This window comes from Canis lupus, chromosome 37 (assembly GCF_011100685.1).
Source record: "Canis lupus familiaris isolate Mischka breed German Shepherd chromosome 37, alternate assembly UU_Cfam_GSD_1.0, whole genome shotgun sequence".
NCBI lineage: Eukaryota > Metazoa > Chordata > Mammalia > Carnivora > Canidae > Canis > Canis lupus.
Genome location: NC_049258.1, coordinates 11,709,443 through 11,723,386, shown reverse-complemented (window position 1 = coordinate 11,723,386; position 13,944 = coordinate 11,709,443). Strand labels below are relative to the sequence as shown.

The 13,944-nt window shown below is 36.4% G+C and overlaps 1 protein-coding gene across 8 annotated transcripts in view; it reads right to left on the bottom strand.

The window, feature by feature from the left end:
* Positions 1 to 13,944, bottom strand: part of CARF (calcium responsive transcription factor) — a 97,691-nt gene that overhangs the window by 19,726 nt on the left and 64,021 nt on the right. For 2 of the 8 annotated variants that reach the window (XM_038585420.1, XM_038585421.1), the window contains exon 17: positions 6,036 to 6,175. In XM_038585420.1, the coding sequence (XP_038441348.1) occupies positions 6,155 to 6,175 (21 nt within the window). In that variant the 3' untranslated portion in view covers positions 6,036 to 6,154. Of the gene's footprint in view, positions 1 to 3,315; positions 3,377 to 6,035; positions 6,176 to 10,659; positions 10,756 to 13,944 lie in introns of those variants that run through there. The other 6 variants (XM_038585419.1, XM_038585418.1, XM_038585412.1 and 3 more) reach the window with 6 other exon arrangements.

The following is a 13,944-nucleotide window of genomic DNA, read 5'->3' as shown; positions in this document are numbered from 1 at the left end:
CTTTTTTTGTTTTTAAAGATTTTTAATTTATTTATGAGAGAGAGAGAGAGAGAGAAAGAGAGAGAGACAGAGACAGAGACATGGCAGAGGGAGAAGCAGGCTCCATGCAGGAAGCCTGATGTGTGAGTCCGGGATCACGCCCTGAGCCAAAGGCAGACACTCAACTGCTGAGCCACCCACATGTCAGTCTTTTAACTTCTTAATCTAAATGTTGGAGGGCCTCAGGGCTAGATCCTGGGCATTCTTCTCTTCTTTATCTGCATTTTTCCCTCTCAGGTGATCTCTTTGTTCTCCAGTTTCTCATTATCATCCATGTTGATAATTCACAAAAATGTTTATCTACAATGCTGACCTTTGGACTTGTAATTCTAAGTACCTACTTACCATTTCCATTTGAAAGTCAAAACCAACCAGGTTCAAAAAGAGCTCTTGCTTTGTTTTTCTGAATCTATTCCTTCCCTCAGTTTTCGTCAACTCAGTAAAATTCACTACCATTCACATAGTTGATCAAGGCTAAAACCTTAGCTGGAGTCATTCCTTCCCTTCTTTCACACACATCCCCACATGTCCTCCCCCAAAAGCCAACCAATCAGCAAGTTCTGATGATTCTATCTCTAAAATATATCCTGAATTTGTCCATTTCTCTTTGCCTCCTGTATCCCTATCACTCTAGATCCAAATCACCTAAACTCTCACCTGTGCCATACCAATAACCTCCTAATTGCTCCATTTCCATTCATGTCTCTCTATAACATATTCTACAACATATAAACCCGGGTGCATCACTTCTCCACTAAAAATTCTCTAACGTTTTGTTTTACTCAGAATGAAATTGATACTACAATGACCAAGGACTCTAAGGCCTTCTGTACGTTTCTGACCTCATCTAATACACCACCTAATACACCATCTAATACGCCTACTTTCTCTCCTTTTTTTTTTTCTTTCTCTCCTTTTTTTCCCAACTCAAGGCCTTTGCATTACTATTCCTCCTATCTGTGAAGCTCTTCCCTCTGCTTTTTGAATGATGGTTCCGTTTGTCTATTAAAATGCTATTTCCCTAAAAATACCACCAAAATAACCTGTTGATAAGCAAAACTAAGTTTTTTGCTTATTGCAGTAAGGAGAATACTACCTTGACAGACCTTAGCAGTGTCTCTGAGGAGGTTGTTTATGAGGTTCTGGGGGTCTAACTTCAGTTTTTCAATACAAGGGCCTCATTAGTATTGAGTAGTCTGCAAGCCTGATGGGGAAACCTCAAGTCAAGTAACCCATCAAAAAGTCCTCCTCCTCACATAAGTAGGACCATCTTAGTACTTTTGCCATGCTCAGCTATTGTCTGGGAGCAGCCTGTGAGAAGCACAGCTTCTGCACCAGCACCATGGTAGATCCAGAGCATAGCAGCTGGGATCCTTTGTCAATTACTCCATCTGCAGCAGGAGCTCTGAGGGACTCATTTTCATAGCTGCCGTGGCCTACCTCTTGTGCTAAACAGATTTATCTCTTCTCACAGATCAGAGTGCCAGACTTCTATGGTTCTTCTGGGCCCATTTTCCTGAGGGGAAACTTAGAAGGAACCTCTAACACTGTAGTTGATCTTTGGAGTTACAACTGGTATTCATCTTCTCCCACTTCCAGTAGTTATTCTAATTTCCCTCACTCTCAGCTATTAACTCACCAGGTCTTGGAGGCTCACTGCTGGTATTGATGTAGGAAAGATGCTAGTGTTTGGAACTGATGGCCAAGAAATAATTCTTGAGATGTCTTTGATACAAAAAGGTGGTTTTACTAATGCACAGGGAAGGACCCATGGGTAGGAAGAGCTTCACTGGGGTAAGAAGTGGTGATTATATACTTTTAAGTTGGGAGGGGGTTAAGGAGAGCCTAGGTCTCTAAGGAATTTTGGAAGGAAGGCTTCCAGGATCTTGAGGGGGAGTGGGGGCTAGCTATTGTTGGGAAAAGGTCATTTATTACTGTCTAATAAGACCTTAGCCATGAGACCTTTCAGATGTATTATTGGTGGGTCATATACTTGGGGAGATGACTGCTAACACATATTTTGGGGGTTAAAGGAAGTTCCCAAAGGGATTTTTATATGTTAAAGTAGACTTACAGGATTCTGGGGGTCAGGCTAACATTCCATTTTGCCCTTAGCAAAGTATTCACATTGAGACAGCTGAGATCCTAGAGAAAATGCCACTTGGCCTATATCAAGGACTTGTCAATGGGCTGTAAGTAGTAAGGAAATTTAATTTTTCTTTTGCCTTTGTTTCCCACATCAGTATGACTCAAATCTCAGTTTCTGAGGGGACTAAGCAATCGTATCGTTCTTATGGTGACACTGCTACATGCACCCATTCACAATTATAGTGGAGCATGGAAATAACCAAAGGTGCCCAAATGAATCATCTGGGTTCCACAGTCCCTCTGCTCTATGTCCTCCTGCTGATCTGGGTTGATTACCCTCTCCAGTATGCTGATGCCTTTTCCTACCTGTTGGTGCCTGGATACAAGGACTTCAAAGTGCCCAGACAGCAGCTTTATCTTATAGTATACAAACTTTTGTGTGTTCCCTCGCAAGAGTATGCTCCCTTTGGGGACCAGGACTCCCAACCCTACAGAGCCCAGAATTAAAAGGATGGGAAGCACAAAATCTCCCAGTGTGTCATTGGGGCTATTTCTGATTCTGTCCCTTGGTTATTGCATTCATGTATTCTTCCTGTCAGGAACACAGCACCATAGAGAGGTCTCTGATTTAAGGCATATATTACATCTTCAAGAATCAACATCCTTTCAGGATGTTGCCTCTAATGCTGGAGCTCTGCTTTAAGAAGGCCATTTCAGCATTCTACCAATGTATCATCCTAAGTGCAACAATTTTTTGAAGAAACAGACCATACACATGGTTTTGCATACATATTCATATCTCTCTGTAACTATACAGAGTATAGCCTTACTGGTTCCATTTAACCTAGGTGACCAACTTTTATTTCTCCCTAGACAAAAGTAGAAGATAGGAAATAAGAAATTGCTTAGTTGTTTTTCTAATGAGAATGTTTGTCATATTGTCTTTATACATTTTAAGGAGACCTATGTATATAACAAAATCCATGGGCCTGGGTGGCTCAGTTGGCTAAGTGTCTGACTCTTTTTTATTTTTAATTTTTAAAAAATTTTTTAAAAATATTTTATTTCTCCATAAATGAGAGAGAGAGAGAGAGAGAGAGAGAGAGAGAGAGGCAGAGACACAGGCAGGGGGAGAAGCAGGCTCCATGCAGGGAGCCTGCAGAGTGTCTAACTCTTGATCTCAGCTCAGGTCTTGATCTCAGAGTCATGAGTTCAGGTCCTGTGTTGGGCTTCACACTGGGTATGGAGCCTGTATTAAAAAAAAAAAATCAAAAAGCATTTTCACATCTGTATCTATTTTATTTTTTATTTTATTTTATTTTATTTTATTTTATTTTATTTATTTTTTAAGTAAGCTGAGTCCCAACTTAGGGCTTAAACTCACAACCTCGAGATCAAGAGTCACATGCTCTACTGACTAAGCCAATAAGGCACTCCAATCTACATCTATTTTTAAATATATGACAGCAAAATAAAACTGTTTAGTGACCAATTTCATTCATTTTTTTTCTTTAGATTTTACCCAAGTATTCAAAATTATCCATCAATTAACTCAATTTGACCCTTGTCTAAGGTCTTTGAGTTAGCTAAGGAACTAGAAACTATGATTTTAGTTAAATATAAAGTTCTTTTAAAAAAAAAAAAAGATTTTATTTATTTGAGAGAGAAAGCATAAGTGAGGGGGGGTGGGGAGGGGCAGAGGGAAGACAGAGAGTCAGACTCTCCTGTGGAGCAGGGAGTAGAACTCGATTCTAGGACCCCAGCATCATGACCTGAGTGGAAGGCAAATACTTAACCAACTGAGCAACCCAGGCACCCCAAATATAAAGTTCTTAAGAATTTTGATATTATAGAAATAACTTAAGATTATAAAACTTTTTAAAAATATCATTACAATTTTATCTAGTCAATCATGACTCTAAATTTTTGTAAGCTTAATTTGTAGAAATAATGATATTAATTACTTGTTTGTCCCATAAAATCAATGCAAGGAGTATATAAAGTTTAAATTATGAGATGTTCTATCTTTTTGTATAAACTAGCATATTGTGTTGGCATTAATTTGATATATTAAAGTAGGAAGATAATTGTTTTTTAATCCTTTAAACCAGTATGAATAATTCATTCTAATTTGTCCACTGATTCCTCCATCAGGAATATTTTATGAAAATTTTCTACATAATATATAAACTTTGTATTTATAAATGAAGTTATGCAAACTCCTTAAACCCTATTTCAAAGTCCTTCATCTTGAAACCAAGGTTTTTTTTCTTCTTTTCTTGCAGTTCTTTAAAAAATATTTTATTTATTTATTTAATCTGAGAGAGAGAGAGAGAGAGAGAGAATGAGCATGAGGAGGAGCAGAGGGAGAGGGACAAGAAGACTCCATGCTGAACATGGGAGCCCAACTTGGGGCTCACTCTCATGACCTTAAGATCACTACCTGAGCCAAAACCAAAAGTTGGATCTCAACTGACTGAGCCACACAGTGGCCCTTTTCTTGTAGTTTTAACCAGAAATATCTCTTAAAAGCAATTTTAAAGAAAAAGAAACAAAATTTAATGATTTTTCTATTTTAGAAATTGTTCATTATACATTCCTAGATTGAGCACATAATGACAGAATAATTGTTTTTGTCAATTCTTAATGTTTCCCTAGGAGGGAAAAGAAGAGGAGGAATAGAAATTTAAAAAGAGAAGGAAAATAAATTAAATAAATAAATAAATAAATAAATAAATAAATAAATAAATAAGAGAAGGAGCCACCTTTAGTCAAATACAGAATTATCAGTGTAAAAGATTAATTATCTCTTTTTAATTAATGAGAGGGAAAACTTTAGATGCGGGAAAATGTATTTGACATACATGTACATAGAAGAGGATGAGGGAGAAGGAATCAATCATTACAGCTGGTTTAAATTGTTAATACTTTAAGTATAAAACTGAGAGCGTATTACACTAAAGTGATCTTTCTCTTTTAGACCAACAAGAATATCTCCTTATGGGGTATTTTGAAGGGAAGGAGAAAAAGTCCAAAGGAGAGACAGAAGAGGGAAATGGAGGAACATGGGATGAGGAAGTGGAACAGAAGAATAAAGGACATCATATTCAAATTGTGATTTGAAAGGATTTAGAAAAGACAGTTCTAAATTTTTCATGTTTTTCTCTTGCCTTTGCCAAAGAATCTTTTAAGGAGGCAATTTCATAATCCATTGAATATATTTTGGAAGTTTCCTCTTGCCTTAAAAGTAGACAACTATATATTTGGGTATTGAGTTCATTTTGCTTCAAATCACCTCCCCAAAGGAACAATTGTGTTTATATCAGAAGTTCCCCCCTCCAAAACAATTATAATTCCAACTAATTCTTTTATCTAGAAAGTAAATAAGACACATTTTGATTCTAGCATAAATACATATAAGATGCAGGAATCCAGCCCAGAATGGCTACAGAACCAAACTAAAGATAAACCTGAGTCTGAGAACACTCTAGCCAAATGTGAAACTTGGGGACTTCCCTGTTAAAGAGAACCAGACTTTCATGGACAAAATAAAACAAGAGTGGGCAAAATTCTCATGAAACTTTCATAAATTACTTGAGACAGTTTTCCCAAAGGATGCCAGTCTCAAAAAAAACCTTCTGAACCTACAAGTTTACACCCACCTTCATCCCTATGAACCTCTTCTTATAGATGTATGATGAAGAAATGACAAGAGCAAACAAACAGTAATATAGACCATAATAATGTAGATTTCTACCAAAGAAAAGTTTTTCAAACCTGATCAATCAATGGATTAAAAAAAAAGAGTTTATTCCTAGATACAGTATGAAACTAAACAAAACAAACTGGCATTTGGAGTATCTGATGACACAATTAGAAATCAGAGCTCAGACCCAACATGAACTTACCTCACCACTTTCATTGGAGAGACCCTGTGCTGGAGGCTGAAAAGGCCTCAGAAAATTATGCTGTTTCCAAGGTGACCAGATTTTGATAAGATCTCCAAGACCGTCAAACGCTGACTCCTTTAAAATACCTCCAAAATAACCTGTTGATAGAGCAAAACTGAGGTTTTTGCTTACTGCAGTAAGCGAAAATACTATCTGGATAGTCTTAGTATCTCACAGGGGAAGTCAGAGGTACGATATTTATGAATTCTGGGATCTCTTTTAAGATGAGTTGCAAAGAAGAGGATCTGAATGGAATTACACAAAGTTTATACATAATACCTTTTTGATTGGACACTGGAGGTAAGAGTTTGGAAGTGATTCTTTCACAATCTTTTGCCTTCTTAGACTAATCTGTTATTCACTCTATAACCTGAATTGTTCACTTGCCTGGAACTTCTTTGATTTACAGTGTTTTTTCGAATTGATAGTACTTATCACACCATTTTATAACTGGTTGATTAAAAAATTGTCTGCCACAGGGCACCTGGGTGACTCAATTGGTTGAGTAGCCAGCTCTTGATTTCAACTCAGGTCATGATTTTAGGGTAGTGAGATCCAGTCCCACACTGGGCTCCTAGTTCAGCAGGGAGTCGGCTTGAGACTCCCTCTTCCTCTACCCCTCCCCTTGCACATGTGCTCCCCAAAATAAATAAATCTAAAAAAAAAAATACAACTGTCTGCCACTACATTGAGTCCCTATCAGGCTAAGATTAGGTTTTATTAATCTTTCATACAGCCAGCAGGTAACACAGTGTCTGGTTCTCAATACTCAGCCACTATTAATAATGATTGGACAAAAACATACAAACATGTTGACTAATCTGATTTTCAATTTATGAACATGAACCTTAAATGCACCCTTAATCAAGGAGACCCAACAATAATATTACATCTCCTTTGCCTAATTACTTTCATACTAGCTTTTCTCCCCAACATGCTTCCCCCACACACCCATCCTCACAGTTATATAAAGGCCTGCTTCTTATTTCACTGAGAAAATTGAATCAGTCAAAAGAGAATTTCCAGACTCTCAATTGTACCCACCTACTAGCTTCTTACCCATGTAGTGTCCCTTGTTATCTATCTATAGATAAAGTATCCATGGTCCTATCCAAAGTCAAACCCTTTACTTAGGTACTCCCTTTCTCCTACTCAAAGACATTTCTTTAGCAATTTTATCCCCTCAACAACTTCCCCTTCTCTCTTTAGGTTGTTTTCCCTTTATTTTTTTATAAGGACACTCTAAAAACTTAAATATGTATGGTAATTTATTCAGAAATATTTTCTAAGCATCTGCCACAGTCACAAATCAATGGGAAAAAAAAAAAAAAAAAAGACAAAGATCCCTGCCCCTACTAACCTAGTAGGGAGAGACAGATAAACTATAAAGTTTGTTCTTAATATAGTGGCCAAATGATCCTTTTGTTTTATTTAAAGATTTAATTAATTAATTTATTTATTTATTTAGAGAGAGAGAGAGAAAGTCAGGGGGTGGGGGGGCAAAGGGAAAGGGAGAGGGAGAGAATCTCAAGCCGACTTCATGCTGAGCATGAAGCCCCATGCAGGGCTTGATCTCATGACTGAGATCATGACCTGGGCTGAAATCAAGAGTTAGAGGCTCAACCTACTAAGCCACCTAGGCATCCCCAAAATGATCCTTTTAAAGGGCAAGTCATATTATGTTGTCATTCTTCTGCTCAAAACTTGGCAATGGCTTCCCATCTCCACTCTGAGTAAAAGCCAAAATCTTTATGATGGATTATGAGACCCTACGTGATCTGACTCCCTATTATCTCTCTGACCTCATTTCCCAGTACTCTCTCACTTTCTCACTCCACTCCAACTATATCAGCCTTGTTGCTGACCTTCAAGGGTAGTGAATACCGCCCAATCCTGTAGTTCTCTTATTTTGCATTACTCTCCATCGTATCTGCAAGATTCTCTTATTCCCTTTAAGAATTTGCTTAAATTAGAAGTGAAGCCCATTCTGATTGCCCTATTTAAAAACTGCAACTCTTACCATATTAACTCTCAAATGTCCCTTTTTCTCTGTTCCATTTTTATACTACGTCACTTGTCAACCTAATGCATAAGTATATAGTATGCATACAATAATATATTAATATTATTTTATTAATATATAATAATATATTTTAATATTTTTTACTTAAGTACATAATGTGCTTATTATTTTAATATATATACTTATTTACTATGTTTATTATTTATTATCTATTTCCCTCTACTGGAAAGTAAACTTCAAAAGGGCAGGAAATATGTCTTTTACTGAATGAATGATGACCATCTTTAAGATTTTAGACTGTCCTTGTAGAATATAAATGTAAAAACCCAACAGTTTCTATAAAGCAATTATAGATAACAGTAGTCATCGCCAGAAATTTGTTTTGCAATTTTATTATGGTAATCAAAAGATTACTCTATCATTTCCATTTGGTCATTATACCTATCTTCAGAAATCTGCAAAATTTAAAATTTCATCCAGATTTTAGAATAGCTTTTTGATTCAATGGGCTCCTTTAATGGATTAGTTTGATAGAACTTTAAATGTAACACCTACTAAGCAAAATGTAAAATTCTTAGTCTGGCCCTCTAGAATTTCTGCCATTTAAGCACTCTCTTTTCAGTCTTTACCTCCACTTCTTTCCTTCATTGAGTCCTAAAGTTCTCATTAAAATGAACTTTAACAACAACAAAAAAAATGAACTTTATATTTGTATCCCCAAATGAGCTTTATAATTCTTTAAGATTTTATTTATTTATTAGAGTCAGAGAGAGAGAGAGAGAGAGAGAGAGAGAGAGAGGCAGAGACACAGGCAGAGGGAGAAGCAGGCTCCATGCAGGGAGCCTGATGTGGGATTCGATCCTGGGTCTCCAGGATCACACCCTGGGCTGAAGGCAGCACTAAACCTCTGTGCCACCGGGGCTGCCCTATAATTCTTTCTACTTGCTCCTTGAATTTTATACATCCGGATTTACTCTCATGTCAATGTTCTGTCATGAAAGACCCAACTCAAAGATCCTGTAATCCTAATAGATCACTTATTTTCTGGACTGTGTGGCAAAAGGAATATGGAATGGTATTAGACAGACCTTGCTACCAATATTAACTTTATCACTTAATAGTTGTTTTACAACCTCAAGCAAGTTACTGAATTTCTGAATTTCAGTCTCCCATTTGTGGGAGACACCATTAGTGGCCTAAACAATAGTCAATGAATTCTGTTTTATTAAAATATAATTTTTCTTGAAGCAGTCTAGAATTTTAAAAGAACTACATTTCCTAACATCCCTTATAAGTAGGGTGGTCATATAATACTCCTAACCAACGAGACAAAAATGAAAGTTAAGGATGGATCTCCTAGGAGAGACCTTTGGCTCACTCATCCAGCATAGGCCTTTTGCTCATTCATTCTTCCTATCTGAATCCTGATCAATGCTGGAAGTAGAGCAACCATCATGGACAAAAAAGCAGCAAGTATACAGATGAAAGCCACATATTAGAGATGGTCATATGAGAAGATTAAGGAAGGGTGAGTTCGTGGTGGCAACATGGAACCACCATACCAGTCCTGGTGAGACTGCTTTCAGATTTGGTTTCATTAAAAAATAAGACCTCTTTATTTGGTTAAGGTATGTAATCATGTCTCTGTTGCATGCAGCCAAAGACACTCCCTAACAGATACATCATTTTGAAAATCAGGATGAGGTGCCTGGGTGGCTCAGTTGGTTGAGTGTTCAACTCTTGATTTCAGCTCAAGTCTTAATCTCAGGGTCATGAGTTCAAGCCCCATGTTGGGCTCTACAATGGGTGTGGAGCTTACTTAAAAAAAATAAGGATAATGCTTACCTTTCAGGATTTAAAATCTTATTATTAATATTAATCATAAAAATGAACATATATTGAGTGTTATAGGTTCTAAGGTCTCAACATAGGCTAACTCATTTAATCCTCATAATAGCTTAGTTAGTGGCTACTACTACTATTTCTTCAGAGGAAAGAAAAATACAAAGAACTGAAAGTTTAAGTAATTTGTCCAAAGTTACACAGCTAATAAAGAGGAAGTGGCATTCAAATTTAACTGTCCAACTTCAGAGCATACGCTCTTAGCAACCAGTCTTCGCTATAATAATAAACTACTTACTTTTTGCCAGGCAAAATGCCAAGTGCTTTAACAAAACAATATAAAGCACCAAATAAAATGTCTGATGCTTACTAAAATGTCAGTTCTCTTCCTCATATGTAATGTCTTCTTCTTAATTCTTATATGATTTTATCCATATTCTTAGTATTAAATTTACCATTTTCTACCTTGTATAAAGTTATATATCATTTGTAAGAGACCCTAAGTCCCTTTAAGGCAAACCTTTAAATATTCATTTTGGTATCTTACATGGCTTAACTCTGTGAGGCACACAGAAGGCTGAGTCACTATGATTGGTGAAACCATGGCAGTGCAGATTGGAAATTATACCATAAAAGGTGGTCCCTATACAGTCAGGCTGTTCTGGAGAATTACTTTGAACCAATTCTATACCTTAAATCCCACTATGATATACCTACCTGCTTCACTCAGATTTGTTGTACTTTACTCCTTTTCATAATCTATCCTTGCACTTCCCTTACAACCTCCTACGTCCTCTCCCAATTCGACTGCTCCTGCAGAAACCCAAATGTGACATATTATCAACACTGTCTGGAGAGCTTTCATATCTAGTCAAGATGGAGGACAAGTGACCATATTTACTCTCCTGCCTGAAACAACTATAAAATTGGATAAAATCTATGAAAAAATTATTCTCAAAACATTGGATATCATTCAAACAAGGACCGTGATCCCTGAAAAATGGAAAACAAATGAGATGAAACCTATGTTATCCCAGATTGCTGTCTGAAGAGTTTCTTGGCTGTGGCAGATGGAGTGGAAAACCACGCAAAACCTCCCAGAGTAGAGGAGATGAAACTCAAAATCAAGGAAGGCCAAAGCAACTAGAGTGTGTCGGATAAAGTACTGGAGAAGAAAGAGCTACACAGAAAACTCCAGAGATTGATAGAAGGTTACTCTCTAACATTCAACAGAGTATTTAACAATCAGTGCATGAGTATAAGGAATTACTTAAGACCAGGGGAAGAACAACCTCCTAAGGTTCCCAGGGTCCAGAAGAGGCCAATTCTCATCAACCAAAGAAGAAAACCCCATTAATTCAAAAGCAGTGTAGAATACTCAGAAAGGATTTGCCTCAATAATGAGATAAAATTAACAGTATTTTAAATGCTGACAAAATCAAATATCCGTTCCTAACAAAAATTTTCAGCAAGCTAAGAACAGAATTTGATAATTTCTGTCCAATTTGATAAAGGACATATGCAAAAAATATGGTTAACCTTGTAACAGTGAAAGACTAAATGCTTTCCCCCTGAGATCAGAAGCAAGGCAAGGATGTACACTCCAACCAGTTTTTTTTAAAAGATTTTATTTATTTATTCATGAGAGACACACAGAAAGGCAGAGATATAGTCAGAGGGAGAGGCAGGCTCCCCGCAGGAAGCCCAATGCTGGACTCAGTCCCAGGACCCCAGGATCACGACCTGAGCCAAAGGCAGATGCTCAACCACTGAGCCATCCAGGTGCCCCCCACTCCAACCAGTTCTAATCAAAATTTACTTTAAGTTCTAGTCAGTGTAACAGTTGTGAAAAAGAAATACAAGGCATTCAGACTGGAAAAGAAGATGTACAACAGTGTAATTGTCTATGTAGAAAATCTAACAGCATCTACCAAAAAGCTATGAGAATAAGTGAGTTTAATAAGGTTGTTAAGATAAGATCCACAGAACAAATCAATTGTACTTCTATATTGATGCAAAAAAGAAATTGAAATTAAAAAACACTTATTTAGAAGTTCTTAGTGATAAATCTGACAAAAGATATGTGAGACTTATACATTGAAAACTCTAAGACATTGCAGAGAAAAAAATAAAGTATCAATATTAAGATTTCAATTATCACCAAATTGATCTATATAGTCTACATATCCCAGTCAAAATCCAATCAGGCATTTAAAACAAAAGAAAATGACAAGGTGATTCTAAAATTCACACGGAAAAACAAAGAATTTAGAATAGCCAAAAGAAATCTGAAAGGAAGAATAAGGTTCAAAGACTATATTACTGGATTCAAAGACTCATTATAAAGGTATAATAATCAAGATAACATGGTACTGGCATCAGTACGGACAAGTTTCTCAATCTTGGTACTACAGACATTTTCAGCTAGATAACTTTTTGTTGTGGGGACTGTCCTATGCATTGCACAATATTGAGCAGAAGCTCTGGCTTCTATCAGAAACCAGAATATCTCTTTAGCTCTTTTAAAATTGTCTCCAGGGCAGCCCCAGTGGCTCAGCAGTTTAGCGCCGCCTGCAGCCCAGGGCATGATCCTGGAGACCCAGGATCAAGTCCCATGTCAGGCTCCCTGCTTGGAGCCTGCTTCTCCCTCTGCCTGTGTCTCTGCCTCTCTCTCTCTCTCTCTCTCGTGAATAAATAAATAAAAGTCTTTCAAAAAATAAAAAATAGTCTCCAGATTTTGTGCAATGTCCCCTAGAGGCAAAATTGCCCTGCTTGAGACCACTGTGATAGACTAGAGATCAATGATAAAGAACAGAGTCCAGAAAGTCATCCAAATATATGTAATTAATGGATTTTTCATCAAGGGTATAAATTTAATTCAGTGGAGAAATACAATCTTTTTTTTTAAATACAATCTTTTTTAAAAAATGGTATGCAAGAAAGAGTCCTGTACCACATATATAAAAATTAACTCAAAATAGAGCATGCATCTAAATGTAAACTCAAAGTTATAAAACTTCTTAGAAGAAAACTTGGGAAAAATTCTAACCATAGGTTAGGAAAAGATCTCTTAGGTCTCTTACACAAAAGTATGATCCACAAAAGAAAAAAAAAGATACACTGGACTTCATCACAATTAAGAACTGTTCTTTGAAAGATTTTGTTAAGAAACTAAAAAGATAAGCTATAGATCAGGTGAAAATACTTGTAAATAACATTTCTAAAAAATGGACGTGGGTCTACAATATACTTTTTAAACCTCTGTAATAAGAAAAGAACAATTCCAATTAAAACTGAGGTAAAGATTCAAACAGACACTTCACTAAAGAAGATATACAGATGGCACATAACACATAAAAAGATGTTCAACAGCATTGGTCCTTATACAAACAGAAATTAAAACCACAATCAGATACTCTACATATCTATTACAATGCCTAAAATCCTGTCCATACCAAGTGCTGGCTAGAACTCTCATATACTGCTGACAGGAATGTAAAGTGGTACATCCACTTTGGAAAAATCACTTGACAGTTTCCTAAAATGTTAATTTACACCTATCATATGATGCAGCCATTTCACTCCTAGATATTACTTAAGAGAAACGAAGGCATATATTCATACAAAGACTTTTATACAAAAAAAAAAAAAAAAAAAAAAAAAGACTTTTATACAAATGTTCATAGAGGCTTTATTTGTAATAGCCAAGAGCTGTAAACAGCCCAGCTATCTATCAACAGATGAATGGACAATTTGGTATATCTGTACAATGGAATACTACTCAACAATAAAAAGGAATGGACTATTCATATATCCTGTGACAGAGATAAATCTGAAAATAACTATGCTGAGTGACAAAGGTCAGATAAAAATGTTCATACTATATCATTTTTATAAAATTATAGACAAAGCAAATTGATGTCTAGGGACAGAAAGCAAATCAGTCATTGTTTGGGGATGGTGAGATGGGGATGGAAGTCAGGAAGAAGAGGGTATGGATTA